A 15,675-nucleotide genomic window follows, 5' to 3' on the forward strand; every position below is an offset into this window, starting at 1 on the left:
GATAAGATTCCTTGATAATGATAAATTATTTATTTTCATCGATTAACTACAGGAACAAAGGTGATTATCAGTTAATATGAAGTATATTATGATTTGATAAGGGGCCTTTAATATGCAAATCGAACTGAATGTACATTCTAAGGAAGCGCGTTCCATCTTAGACCACATCTCAATTTACCTACCATCAGGTGAGATTGTGGCCAATCGCTCCCCTATTGTACAGAAATAATAAACGTTTTCCTTAGCTTAAAGAAATTCCCACTATGAGCATTCTATGTAATAATATTTAAAAGTGTGGCTTTAACATAGAATTATATTCTGAGGTGGTAACTAGTAGGCTCTTAGAGTAGGTATACTTACGTATGTATTAGCAATTTATGCTAATACATACTCTAAGGGTAGGCTACATTAATATCCGGAAATGAAATAGGTATTAGTTGTGCCTACGAATTTTTCACGTAAAATAATATAATGTGCCATTTAGCTTAAATTTGGACGAGATATTGTTAATCTGAAAGATTTTTCAACCAGAAAATTTTTCTGCCTGGAGCTTTCTGCATGTAAATCTGGTTATTTTACAAATTTTAGTTGGCTAATTGATTTTATGAAAAGTTAGCAATACTACGCGGCTTTTTAACTCTGAGTAGGTATTCGATTATTAACATTCGGTAATGTTGAAGCTTGAAGGATATTTCAGGCATCTAGACGTTATAACGACATAAAAAATAGTGATTCCGGATTCCCATATTATTAATTGTTTCATACAATTGCGTAGGTAGTTTATGTTTATCTAATCAATTGTAACGTCATTGATAGGCGATAGCGTTTTTAATTTCTAGTTATGAGAATATATTCTCCATAAAGTTACAATTTCCATAAGGACATGCCTACAGTATTACAATATTATTTCCTATTGTAATACTGTGGACATGCCTTTATGTTTATTTAATTACTTTTAAGAATGAAACACACACCGTATTTTTTAAAGCCTACAAAATATCACCACAGTATTACAATATTATTTCCTACAGTAAGGAATCGCCTTTGATGTCGCGCGATGCCGCCGCCAGCGTAGGTAATTACGCTGCCACACGAAAATACGCTAGGGTTGCAACAAATGGGAAATAAAACAATTGTGATTATTATTAATATTATGATGAAATCTTTATTCATATGTACATTCAAAATAATTGCGATTATTAAATCTGATGTAATTATTTGTTCATAAATATATAATTACAGATATTGCACTGCTAAATATTATTTACGTGGACACTTTATTTTTGGATGTTCTTAATTGTATATTATAACATTTAACTAAGTAATGCATTCGCATTGGGATGTACAATCTGATTAGAAAATAATGAGGACAACATATACATAGCTTTGATTTTAATTAAACAGATACAATTAATACAATCTTTCTGAAATATTGTTTCCTTCTGGGATTTCAATGTAGATTTACATCCGTAAACCGAACAGTTTGTGCGCGCCATAATAGAATATGTAAGTACCTATGTATAATAAAATTATTACACAAAAAATACGACTGCGTCATCCTTTCGCGCTAGGTAAAGCAAACTAAGCGTGTTTGCTTTACGCGGCCCGCGTCGCCCGACCCCCGCCAGTTCCCCTCCGTTTCTCTGCACAAGTACATTCGTCGCACTACTGTAGGAAATAATGGTAATACTGTGATATCACTGACTAGCTTACCGCCTGCGGCTTCACCCGCTTTGTCTAAAACCTAATAAATTAAATACTAAAACCTTCCTCTTGAATCACTTTATCTATTAAAAAAACCGCATCAAAATCCGTTGTGTAGTTTTAAAGATTTAAGCATACAAAGGGACATAGGGACAGAGAAAGCGACTTTGTTTTATACCTACTACTATGTGTACTAAGTGATTATTATTTAATGATGTACATTAATGTTTTTGTATATATCTACATATATTTGTAATATTTGCACACAAAAACTACTGGACCGATTTCAAATTTCTTACACAGGCTGAAGGCGAAATTTTTCCTTAGTCGCATATCTATACATTTCGTTTCCAAAGAACGGCTAAACTCAAACTCAAACTCAAACATTTATTTATTCAATTAGACTTCTTCTAGAAGCACTTTTGAAACGTCATTAGGTACATATTTTTAACATTTACCACCGATTCGGAAAGCAGTATCTACGGAGAAGAATCGGCAAGAAACTCCATAGTTGCTCTTTTTAATCATGTCAGTTTTACAATTTTACAAATTACATATGTAACATCATAATAATTATTATATTAACATAATATGCCAAAGAACTGTCCTGTGGTTTTTACGCGACAACCCTCCATGGGTTTTTATCGTCCATATATTCCTTAATACTGTAGTAGGCTCTCTGAACTAGTACATTTTTTATATAAGTTTTAAATTTAGAACTACTAAACTCTTTAATAATAATGAGGAATTCTGTTGTAAAAGCGTATACCTTGACCCATAAATGAATTTTTAACTTTAGCTAGCCGGAAAAATGGCATTTCAATTTTATTTCTGTTTCTTGTGTCATAACAATGTCTATCTCCTACTTTTGTGTGTAAGTAAGCGTTATTGTGTACATATAAAATATTATTAAATATATACTGCGACGGTACAGTAAGGATACCAGTATTCTTAAAGAGATCCCTTAGTGAGTCTCGAGCACGCAAATTATATATAGAGCGCATACGCTCTAAAAGAGCCATAGCTCTTTTCTGTAATATAAATATAGTTTCTATATCTGCAGCCCTGCCCCATAGCAGAATTCCATAGGACATTATGCTATGAAAGTAGCTAAAGTAAACCAATCTAGCCGTTTCTTCATCGGTGAGATGCCTTATTCTTCTAACTGCATATGCAGCTGAGCTGAGCTTAGCAGCGGTGGTGGTAACATGGGCCCCCCATTGAAGCTTCTCATCTAATGTCAAACCAAGAAAAACAGTCGATTCCACAGGGTATAACGTATCCCCGTTTAAAATAATATTCCTTTTCACCTTTTTTACATTTGGGAGGATAAATTCTACACAATTTGTTTTTTTTTGTATTTAATAGTAAATTATTAGTATTAAACCAATTGGATATGCGTAAAAGAGCAGAGTTTACTTCGTCAACATTTGTGTCATGTCTATCCACATTAAATATTAATGAGGTGTCATCTGCAAACAGTACTTTTTCACACATATCCTCCAAATAATAAGGTAGGTCATTAATATACACTAAGAACAAAAACGGTCCTAAGATAGATCCCTGCGGAACACCTATGTTAATCGGCGCACTGCGAGATTTCTCTCCATTAACGACAACGGTTTGTACCCTGTTCTGAAGATATGAAGCTATGAGATCCTGAGCTAAACCTTTGATACCATAAAAATTTAGTTTCCGTAATAGAGTGGAATGTTCTACACAGTCAAAAGCCTTAGAAAGGTCGCAGAATATCCCCAAAGCATTCTTTGAATTTTCCCATGCTTTGTATATAATATGTGACAAAAGAGCTACTCCGGCATCAGTGGTAGAGCGCCCCTTTGTGAAACCATACTGTTTGGCGTGCAGTAAACCATTTGATGCAAAATGACTACTTAATTGGTTTAAAATTAGTTTCTCGAAGACTTTGCTCAAAGTTGGTAATATGGAAATTGGCCTATAGTTATTACTGTCTTCTTGGTCACCACTTTTAAATAAAGGAATAACTTTGCTAAACTTTAGTAAATCAGGGAATATACCACAGTCGCAACACTGATTAAATATAAACGCCAGTTGATTGGCAATGTTTTCTATGATATTATTTACTAAATTTACAGACATACCCCAGAGATCACATGTTTTTTTTAAATTTAATGTTTTAAAAGTTTTAACAATTTCATCAGCAGTCACGTGTCGCAATTTAAATAATTTGTTACACTCAGCAACATGATCCCTCAAGCTAGTTTATAAAATGTAATAAAATTAATTTATAAGCTAGTTTATAAAATGTAATAAAATTAATTTATAAGTTGTATACTACAAGCTTGTAGTTAACAAGCTTTCTGCCCGCTTTATCTAAAACCTAATAAATTATAGATATAGCCTGTATTAAAATCTTTTTTTTTTTTTTTTTTATAGTGGGGAAATCTTCCAAAGATACCCACGGCCCCCGGGGAAGGAGCCGTGGGTTATGTCAGATTCTTACCGACTAAAACCCCACTGTGTTCCGTCGAGCCGCTTTAATGATGGGGCCGCGGGTATTTGTTAGAATTCTTCCGCGACATTAAAATCTTCCCTTTGAACCATACAGACAGACGCGGGAAGCGACTTTGCTTGAAACCACTTGAAACTATGTAGTGATTAGTAATTCAGAATGTGACGTCACCTCATCTATAGGGCAAACATGTCATTATAACTTCTAATAGCGATAATAAATAATTATTATCAGCTATATGAGAAAACAAACAGCTTTAAATGTAGGCATGTTATCAAAATATGTCTTTCCGAAGCCGAATTGTATCGACTGTCGACGATTTTTTATTATCTAGAAAAATATACCCACCTGATACTTTTTATAGATATAAGATATAGCTGTAAAATATATGGCATCCAGATAATTAGTAGATAGTGCGAATTCATTAAAATTAGTTTGGTGTTATAGAAATATGTAGTAGATATAGGTATGGATAAGATTATCGAAAAATAGAAGTTCGAATTTATTTTATTTGAAATCTTGGATTCAGTTTGAAGGAGATTTTAAATCATGCATCCGTTTCATTAACTGAAACTTTTTATGAACTTGAAAGAAATGCTAGGGCGGGGAAAATTTACATTGAACTTTGATCTTAGGACAATCCAATTCAAATTAAATATTAACTAGGTACTGTAAAAACGTGACTTATTTCTAACATTTACAATAATTTATATACCTAGGTACTTATAGCGGATTTTCATTCGTTGGTTATTTTTTATTCAATCAAGTAGCCTACCACTTCATTATGCATATATTATAATATGTATAATTGTATAAATGGGTATATTATAGATATATTTTTTAATTTATTTAAAAAAAAAAATTAAATTTATGCCCAACGTCATAATTCTCGTTTATTAGACAACAATTAAAGTAAGTAGGTACCTATGTAAGTTCCAGAAAATTATAAATAGAAATGCATGAATAGCAAAATTTTAATTTTCGCTCCCTAAAATTGAACATTAAATTACAAATTTCTAACAATAAAGACGCAAACACTTTTAAACATTTCCCTCAACGTGCACGTATCAAACGTCCATAGTTCACATCTAATTAACGGGTAAACAGTGATTATACATTATACAGTGATAGCAACACAGACACCAGTGTCTCTCGTGCATTTATAGTCAGTCAGCGGAGTTTGTGTGATTCATATCGAGACAGGGAAAGTTTTACAAGTAAGCTTTTTTATTTTACGCATGTATATATTTTTAATATTGTGCCTAAGTTACTCAAATGTTAATTAATTACGTTAGTTACTATTGGGTTAGTTCACTTGGTCAGTTTTTTCTAAAATATTTTTAAAATTGGATAGTAGTTAGGTAGAAACTGTAGAAACGAAGAAGTAACTAACTCTTTCTTTCAAAATTGGACAGTAAATAATTACGAAAATTATTTATAATATATGTAATCGTAAAATAAATGTATTATTCGACTCGATAGTAATAATCAATAGACAAATTCTAAATATTTATAACATAGTAGTATAGAAAGATTCCCCAACACTATCAAGTTCACGGTGACTGACCTTATGTTTATCAAAATATATTTAAAAAATATTAAAAACATAGTTATTTGTATGAGGTGTTTTAAGCTTAATAAAATGTTAGATATACATACAATACCTATTAAGTATAAAAGTTTGGTTATAATAATTCAACCGATCTCCTTATTATTTTAATACATACTAATAAATATCGATTCAATAAGTATATGTTTTTCGTATAGAAATGTTTAGGTTCAAGGAATACTTAGAATTATAAGCGCATTTACCAGCTAGAATTAAAAATAAAGTATTAATGACTGACTACCCTCTTACCGTTTTTAATTACTTATACGTAGGATTTGTCTCATTTTTATACATCTAGATATTGAATGCATTATGCATCTGTTTTCTTCTTTTCAAATTCAAATACATTGACGAATCGTATAATTTGTTGTGTAGGTCCATATCAGGCTTCTAATTTTGTGCATAACTGAAAGCGATGTCAAAATACAAGATGAGAGTTGAGACTTGAGATCTTGGTTGAGACAAACATTATAAAGATGATGATAATAACTCATAACTATGTAGATAATACTTACCTATGTAAGAAAGGAACGCGTGTTTTATCTATACTTATATTATAAAGCTGAAGAGTTTGTTTGTTTGAACGCGCTAATCTCAGCAACAAGTGGTCCGATTTGAAATTTTTTTTCGGTGTTAGATAGCCCATTTATCGTGGAAGGCAATCTATATAGTATATATGATCATTCTAAGACCAACAGGAGTGGAGCAATGCGGGTAAAACCGCAGGGCACAGCTAGTCCTAGAATAAACATAAAATAATTCTTAAATAAAAGACGTTCCATGGATTAAGAATTCTAACGAACATACTTTTTATCGATAAAGCACGCGTACTTCGTTATTTTAATGGCCAGTTTTTTTTATATCTTCGTTGAGCATAAAATATAAATTTGTCTAAGACCTCTTTTAGTCTTTTGTCAGGAAAAGCGAATTCATGTTTTAAATTCGAAAATCCCGGCTTTTTCGCGGCATTTCTAAAGTTTTGATATTTTTATACTGACACACTTATGATGTCAATAACAAACTCATCGTTTACATAATTTGTACAAAAATAAAACAATTATATACATATTTCCTTCGTTTTCATTGTGATAACCTTTGCAATAATTATAAAAGCCAATTAAACATGTGTCAGTCAGTTGTTTACTGACCGGATACGAACATCGTTGGTCTGCTTTGTTGCAACTTAAAAAAAGTTAAATTGGAAATTGGCGGGAAAAATGACAGCCAACGGAAAATCTCATGGAAATGACTCGTCATTTTCTATGGAAGTAAATAAAAGAGCGCAAGGGCTAATAGCAAAGAGAGCAAAAGCATATTTACGTGCAGTTGAAAAGAGTCAATGCCAGGGTATGTATAATTGTATAGTGTGAAATAAATATCTATTAATTACTAGCGGTCCGCCCCGGCTTCGCCCGTGGTACATATTTACGTTTTCTCTACATAAAAACCATCCTCGTACTTAAAGGAATATAATAAAAAAAGAATTATCGAAATCGGTTCAGCCGTTCTCGAGTTATGCGCTTACCAACACATTTTGCGATTCATTTTTATATATAAGAAGATTTAACACAACAAGTAAAATGATACGGAAAATATTGTGTGTCGTTCCGGGTTTCGGTTAATCACGTTGCAGTTGCGGTCATATGCAATACTGTGGAAAGAAACTTAGGTCTAACTTACTGTGGAATAAATATAATATGATATTATTTATTTAATTGCATTTTGAACATTACGAATACTTTGAAAGATCACTTAGCAATAAAATATACAGACACATGTAATTCATTCATTTCTAAATGGTATCATAAAGAATATATGTATAATTATAAAATATAGGTAGATATAAAAATAAAGATAAGAATTGCACTCGCTGCACATGTGTGGGCAGATAACTTTACTATAAATAATATTTACTTACTTGGAATTGTTTTGATAAGTGTAATTATTATTGATTATAGGTACATGCGTCAGCTTCTCATGCTCTGGAATATGCCTATTAGAAAAAATATTTTTTTGCTGCTTATTCTTTATATCTGTAGATAATGAAGATTTCATTGAATATATTAAGAACCTACCTCAACAAATAAATACTCAAAAAAAATTATTAGAGAACTAGTGCATTTGAATTTTGAAATATCGCGTAAGATCTTATTTAAATCCGGTCCAAGATTTGACGAAATAATTTTGAGTTAAAGTATGAGAGTATATCTTAGTACGAATAAGGATGATACTAATTACTAACCTTACTTCTAATAGGTACCATAAAAAAATTAAAAATTTGTATGGCAATATCTTATCGGAAAACTGTTTACAGTGCCTACAGTTCAGAAACCGGGGCTTCCCCGATTGGAGTCGTTACAAAGGGTCGCACACATACCTATTGTCGAGTCTGGGATCGGCGTCACTGAAAAAATCTATTCAAGAATAAGGGTAAGTGCTCAATGTATGAAGTACCTGTTTCTAAATATGGAAGCTTCTTATTTTCAAACTCAAACTCAAACTCAAACTCAAACATTTATTCATTCAATTAGACTTCTTATAGAAGCACTTTTGAAACGTCATTACATATTTTAAAATTTACCACCGATTCGGAAAGCAGTATCTACGGAGCGGTATCTATTTCTAGTATTGTTGTAATTATTCAGCATCTTAGGATGAACCTGATGCTTTTCAATAAGTAGGTATCATTGGGACATTAATTTATTTTAACAGATTTTTGGAATTTTACTTGATGTCCGGAACTATGATTTATGATCTAACCGACTGTTTTATAAAATTAGAAGCTCGAGTACGAAAACAACCGTCAAAGTGTTATCTCGAATACTTTTACAATAGCATTCGTGCTCGAACTTTCTGCTTGTTTTCTTCGAATTCCCAGCATTATATCTTATTAACAGGAATCAAACCCCTTAATCCGCTGGTATCTCACCCTGGGCGAGAAATCCTTCGATATCGGAGTGCAACTCGCGCTACCAGCGGTCCACTTGCTGGAGACGCCCATACACCAGCTCGATAGGTTCCTCTGCAAGTCGCTGGATGTGGTGGAGAAACGGGTCCCGTCAATATATCTGCCGCCGCAGGCTGTGAGTATTAGATGACCTTATTTGGTTTCAGGATTTTTTACATTATTGCTTATAAACCACATTGTGTACGACTAATAATTTCATTTTACAAAGTCATTGCTCTAGCGAAATTTAGCCATGGTCCATGAGCACAAACGTACGAAACAATCGTATAATATTATGGTTTCTTCCTTGACACTATACATTTACTAGTTGACCTGAGTCCCAACGAAAGACGTTCTGCCAGTTTAGCATAGCATAGAATTTTAGCATAGGGTATTAAAAAGGCTATTAAAAATAGTTTACGACCAGATCAACTGAAAACACATAAAAAAAACATCGGTTAAAAGCTGTTTCTGGAGTTGGTTAAAAACATTGCAATTTGAGAATTTGCCATCTAAAAAATAATAATTCTCCAATTTGAACCATAAAATCTCCTCAGATGTACACCGAAACCCGTCAATTCGTGCTGCGTAGAACGGAATCAGTGAAGCAGCTCGGTACAGCAGTACTGGACTCGCGCGTTACCGCGGTGACGGCCACGGCGCTGGACCGCGCGCTCACTACCGCGGACAAGTACGTGGACAGATACCTGCCGCCGGACTACCAGGATGCTGCTGATGGTGAGTGGGGTTGGAAGGGTTCACTTGTAGACGACACTTGGCAATTCGTGCTGCGTAGAACGGAATCAATCATAATCAGTGAAGCAGCTCGGTACAGCAGTACTGGACTCGCGCGTTACCGCGGTGACAGCTACGGCGTGAGTAGTAAGTAGGGGTTGGCAAAAAATTCCACTTATTATTTTGCAGAAGCATTACTTAATAATTTAAGTATAAATAGACGTTAAAAAATTTACACAAAAATGGAATAAAGTTTGTTACAAAGCTAATTACATGTATGACATGACATTTCACGCATATGTTTTGATATTACAGTATTATAAATGCGTTCTTATATTATGAAATATCTTTAAAACTTAGATATTTAGAACTTACACATAACACTGAAAAATAAAAAATTGTTGTCTTTTAATAAATCTCATTTGATTATACATATAATTTTCGTATAGAGGATAACCCCTAAACTCTTAATTATGTAATTATAAAATGATAAATAGGTACTAATTAACACTTAGTAAATACGCAAACAACTTTCCTTTTACCTTATCATTTGAATTGAATCGCGCAGCAGTAGGTACTTTGGATTGTTTTGGTAATTACTTTTTAATAAAGTTTGTAAGAGGTTAAATGTATGGCACCCGTTACACGCTCAATCTAGAATGTGATCCTTGATCATGATCATTGATCTCAATCCAGATTGACTGTGTAATGTATTTGATTGACGGATCGTAAAATCTGATCAGAAAATATCTAGATTTTTAGAAATCAACGATCTCGATCCTTTGGTCGAGATCCAGATTGATCGTGTAATGTAACATGCTGTCAAATTACGTCAGTCTGCGTTCGGAGCGCGATGGTATGGGACGACAACACACAGGTGTTACCATTTATAACAGATGATCAAAACATGCCTCCTTCATCTTGTAGTAATTTGCGTAATCCTCTTCCTCTTCCGTACTATAAATTTCATCTAACAAGTTCGAATGTGTATAGATGTTCCTTTTTAGTAGCCACGGTTTAACCCAGCGTTTCCTCTTCACGCGTTTTTTCAAATAACAGGCAATAATTATTGCTGCACAAGCTTTGTTCTTATTCAGATCTATTTAGTGGTTGTGAATGCGTGTGCATTTGACAATGTCGAACAGTGGACTGATATGATCTGCCCCCCTAGTCAAGTGGTTTTCTGTTAGCGTAGCGTTCAATAGAATAGACTACGAATGTATGAGATTGACGTAACCTGTAGATACGTTTATCTACAGCCTACGTCAATCTCATACATTCGTAGTCTATTCTATTGAACGCTACGCTAACAGAAAGCCACTTGACTAGGGGGGCTGGATTGACCATCTAATGTCGCGACGATCCACATAAAGATTCGTCAATCCGTCACCTGACTTGGATCGTGATCTGGATTGAGCGTGTAACGGGTGCCTATGAAATCAGCTGTTCAGTTAAATTATGAACAAAAGTACATAGTACATATTATATAGGTACTTGTATTTGCTTTCTTCATTAAGGACGATAAAGTACTTGCAATTAACAACTGTCAAATTGATAGACGTATTGTGATCTAAGTTCTAACTATAATAACATTTGATCTTTCGTCTAGACGACGTCGAATGTCTTAATTAGGTTTATTATTCATTGAATTTTATTCCTAGATACATATCTAATACATATTTGCGATATGTCTTGTCGTTAACACAAATAATATACCTATTATAACTCAATATACTAAATTTGATCTTTTCATAGTAGCCCATGTACATATACTTATTTCATAAACACTTTTAATACGGATACACTCTGATAAGGAGTGATAAAAATCGGAACCTATAGATTGAAAATTTCCAGACCCAAAAGAGAACAATGGACAAATTAATTGTACTACTAAGTACTATATTTTCCTCTATATTATAGAAAGTTACCGATTTTATAATTAGCCGTGAAGTCATTTGTTGTCCCATTAATGTCGCTATAGATATCGGTGGGTATAGCGAGGTTATCTCTGTTTGTTACTAGTAACTAGATAGATCGGGATCTTACTCATGGACTATGCACCCGGGCGTGTAGACATTATTATCATGCGACAATAGACTATGCATGCATTGATTTATAATTAGTTAATGATGGAAAGAATTGTCGTGCGATGTGTGATCGTTTATCAAATCTTATCTCTTTGTTGAACTTTTCTTTATGTACTCAATTCAATTCATAATGTTTTTAATAGCGTAGCACATTCTCTTTTCTAGTATATGTTTTAGTTGTCGCAAAATTTGTCCGATGTGAATATATTTTGTTTACTTAATATGTATTATGTACCTACTTATTAAGTACATCCACATCGGACTTACCTATTTACGACATCTGCCTTTTGTCTTATTCACAAACGACTTTGCGAGCTTCACAATGACAATCATATTTTATATTAGTTATACCTATCATTTATTTTAATTTTTTATGACAATCCTCGAAAATATCTAAATTCTATGGTAATCGAATTGTTTATTGTACCTATAAGTTTCATAAATATTTCTTAAACTTTTCCAATGGTAAAGTCGTTAGTGAATAATACCGCCAAGTCTCTTAGCTAGTCAATTGTCGCTTAGCTACCCAAGTCGCTTAGCTAGCCAAGCCACTAAACTAGCCAAGCCGCTTAGCTAGCCAAGTCACTAAACTAGCTAACTAGCTAGCCGTTTAGCAAATTAGCTAGCAGCTAATTGCACCATAGTGGTGATCATAGTGACGAGCGTGGACACCACCACCGAGGGGGACTCAGGCCGAGCCTGCGCGGAGCTCGCCATACAGCACGGCCAACGTCTTGGCCGCAAACTGCAGCGCCGGCTGACGAGACAAGCGCTGGCGGAAGCCAAGGCGATAAAGGAGCAGATACACGTGCTCGTGTATGTCGCTGAATTGGTGAGTGTGATATCTCTATTATTGTAAATGTGAAAATGTTTGTTTGTATTTTTATCTTGTTGTATCTCGCCGATTTGATTTTTATGTCATTGGTTAGGTTAGTTACTGGGAGTTTCGATTGTGGTAAACATTATTACAAAATAATATAAATGTGGGGTAACTGTAAACGAATAATGGTGATCTAAAATAATAGAGAACAATTTTTGCGGAATTGGTTGTATAACATACAGTATGTGATTTCAATATGTTTATAAACATTACCTTCAGTATCTAATCGAGTAGACTGTAGAATAAGTGGCATGTTTCGCCTTCATTAAGCCGCATTATAAAACTATGTCGATCACGTGATTTATGTATAATTTTATTATTCTACTCCAGCTATAGATTTCCGAATTACCTACTCAAAAATGTATTTTAATAATTAAAATGTTTAGCATCGGAAAACACAGCAACAAATTCTACATATATCCCCTTTTAAATCCTACAATTTTCCCCGAACACGTTATAATACTGTTTGACACAATTCATAATTACCATCAGATCGCAACAGACCCAGTCCTAGCCTGGCAAAAAGCCAAGGAACTATACGCGTCTCTCTCCAAGCCCGAACCTGAGAACCAAGCGCGACCCGCGACTCTGGAAGAACTCGTCGTCTTACTGTCCCGGGAAATCGCACGGAAAGTCGTCCATCTGATTAATTATACGCACTCTGATTTGCCCAAGTGAGTATTTTGATACGTTATTAGTTACGATGGCCAAGTTTTTGTTAAAGTTTTATGTTGGATTGGATTTTATGTCTGGAAAAAAAATGTGAATTAAAACTACTTTAATTAACTTTACCCTCACTTGAGACATTTTAAATTAAAGATTTTATGTTACTGTCAAATGTTATATAAATTAGATAAGTAAGTAGGTGGTTACAAATAGGTGCAACAAAAAGGTTAAAAACAGATAGCAATCAGAGAACCACACTTACCTCGATTTAATCCTGTCAGAATTATTAATGTTTCTTTATATTAACCTTAAAATCCCAAAATTAGAAAATACGATTTTTTTACTTGAAAATAAGATGTTATCCATAGCCGAAGTAGTTTCTTACAGGACTTGATGCTACGTTTAAATCTATCGAGAAACGGATATTTGGATATTTTAGATTAGTAATTATAGAAACGGATAAGAGGCTGTTTTTATTTAATAATTTTATGTAAGTCACTTTATAATAATTTTATGTATATGTAGCATTTATTCCTACTAATAACACTAACAGAAAAGCAAGTGGTGATGTGGACATATTTACTTTGGTTAATATTCTAACTTGATTATGATTGCAAAATGTTTGAAATTAAGAACTTTTTTGTCGATTTTTAGAGAATAAAATATAATACCTATATTCTATTGAATGGTTTATCATTTACGTATAAAGTACCTACATAAATAATGCATGAAACATTCAAAATAAGCGACACAAAATGTAAATTCAAAATATTATATTAGTTTTGTCTGTTGTCGATTATTTTATCTATATTTGTAATAAGAAAAAAGAAAATACGAAGGTACACATACAATAATGTAATTAGATGTGTTTTACGTAATTTGTTTATTTCACCTTTAATGATCTCAATCTTCTTCTTTATATATAAAAATGAATCGCAAAATGTGTTGGTAAGCGCATAACTCGAGAACGGCTGAACCGATTTCGATAATTCTTTTTTTATTATATTCCTTGAAGTACGAGGATGGTTCTTATGTAGAGAAAACGAAAATATTATGTACCACGGGCGAAGCCGGGGCGGACCGCTAGTTTAAAATATATTTTAGATTTAATTGCAGTGTCTTTTGTTTAGTGTTGATTAAATTTTAAACAAATTTCACTTTCAGGAATGTACGTCAAGGGTTGACAGTTGTCACCAGCCATCTGTCAACCGCCGCCGAGGCGTTGCTCAAGGTATTGGCGGGAGATCCCCTCTATTTTACATAATTTATCTCTAATAGTAGTAGTTTTCCTTGTAAAGAATGTTTTGATTATAGAAAAATACTGAGAATAAATCATTTACTTTTAGTTACTTAACTAATAACTTTTCTAAAGTACAAAAAATATATTTTTAGTTTTTACTTTTAGTTAGGTACTTATATGACGGTTTCCGCATTTAAATGTATAGCTATTAAGTAATATTTTTATTTGTACATAATCAGACAGTACCGGTGGAAACGGCTCTATCAGAAGTGAGGAGTTGGCGCGGAAGGCTAAAGGCTCTCCTACAGCACCTGCAGGATACATCAAAAACTTACCTAGTAAGATTACACACAAAATACTTATAAAGATACCTAGTACTTTTTAAAGTTGACCTTGTTTTACCATTATTATATAATTAATTGCGCTATAAGTAAAGAAATTATCTGAGAATATCCGAAATAATTGGCTAGTCAAAAAACTACCAAAATTTCAAATTACTTACCTTTACAGAAAATTCATATTATTTATTCATCCGCGTAATATCCTCGAATTATGGCTTTATCTTCTAAACTCAACTTGAGTGATGAATAACATTAATATCACAAATATTGTAGAATTCATTTATAAATTTTCGTCACAGGAACAACTAGCGATGTTTTTGGCGGGAAATGAAGAGCGCGAAAAAATAACGCCGCGTTCCGTGTACGAGCAACGCGATGACTTGGCGGCCATTAACGGATACAACTAAATTTAGAAAATTAGTTTTACTTTTTAAATTAAGGACATCTCGAATAATTTTTTTTAATACTCAAACATTATTTCACGATAATATTAATAAAAATATATGTTTAATATCCCCTGATAATATAATATTGATTTATTTCAAAAATATAATTTTACCTAATGTGTTTATTCGTGTTATTATAATGGATTGGTCAAATTAAAATAAAATATTTCTTTAATTCATATTAACATTATTCATATTAATAAACTTTAGAAAATAAATTGCAATTTATGTGATCATTTTATTTGAAATAATAAAAGGGATTTTAAATACGAGAAGTTGTTTCATTTAGGTACCTATGTTTTGTCCACAGTTTTGTCATTTTTAACAAATTTTTACATTGAGATATACATATGGAGACGACACCGCCTACATCACTTATGTTCCGCTCAACATACGCCATATGGCGTAACTGCACGCTCATTTTTTATTTGTTTTAAAGTGAAACGCATCAAATATGCCTTCGTGTGTGTTACGATATTGAACAAATAATACGGAAAAGTGCAAAGGAATAACTTTCATTGGTAAGTAC

At 33.0% G+C, this 15,675-nt stretch overlaps 1 protein-coding gene across 2 annotated transcripts; it reads left to right on the top strand.

The window, feature by feature from the left end:
* Positions 1-6,968: 6,968 nt before the first annotated feature.
* On the top strand, positions 6,969-15,295 carry Lsd-1 (lipid storage droplet-1). Of its 2 annotated transcripts, none has more exons than XM_089695428.1 (9): positions 6,969-7,151; positions 8,119-8,234; positions 8,702-8,887; positions 9,309-9,489; positions 12,218-12,405; positions 12,946-13,127; positions 14,284-14,350; positions 14,599-14,697; positions 15,000-15,295. In XM_089695428.1, the coding sequence occupies exons 1-9, from the start codon at positions 7,022-7,024 to the stop codon at positions 15,105-15,107; spliced, it is 1,257 nt and encodes a 418-aa protein (XP_089551554.1). In that variant the 5' UTR covers positions 6,969-7,021; the 3' UTR covers positions 15,108-15,295. The 2 variants fall into 2 exon arrangements, with proteins under 2 accessions (XP_089551554.1, XP_089551556.1); XM_089695430.1 differs by having other exon boundaries at positions 6,971-7,151; positions 12,230-12,405; positions 15,000-15,294.
* Positions 15,296-15,675: the final 380 nt, after the last annotated feature.

Source organism: Colias philodice, chromosome 5, assembly GCF_061535455.1.
Source record: "Colias philodice isolate Cphi_HAF_F1 chromosome 5, ilColPhil1 Martin Lab GWU primary, whole genome shotgun sequence".
NCBI lineage: Eukaryota > Metazoa > Arthropoda > Insecta > Lepidoptera > Pieridae > Colias > Colias philodice.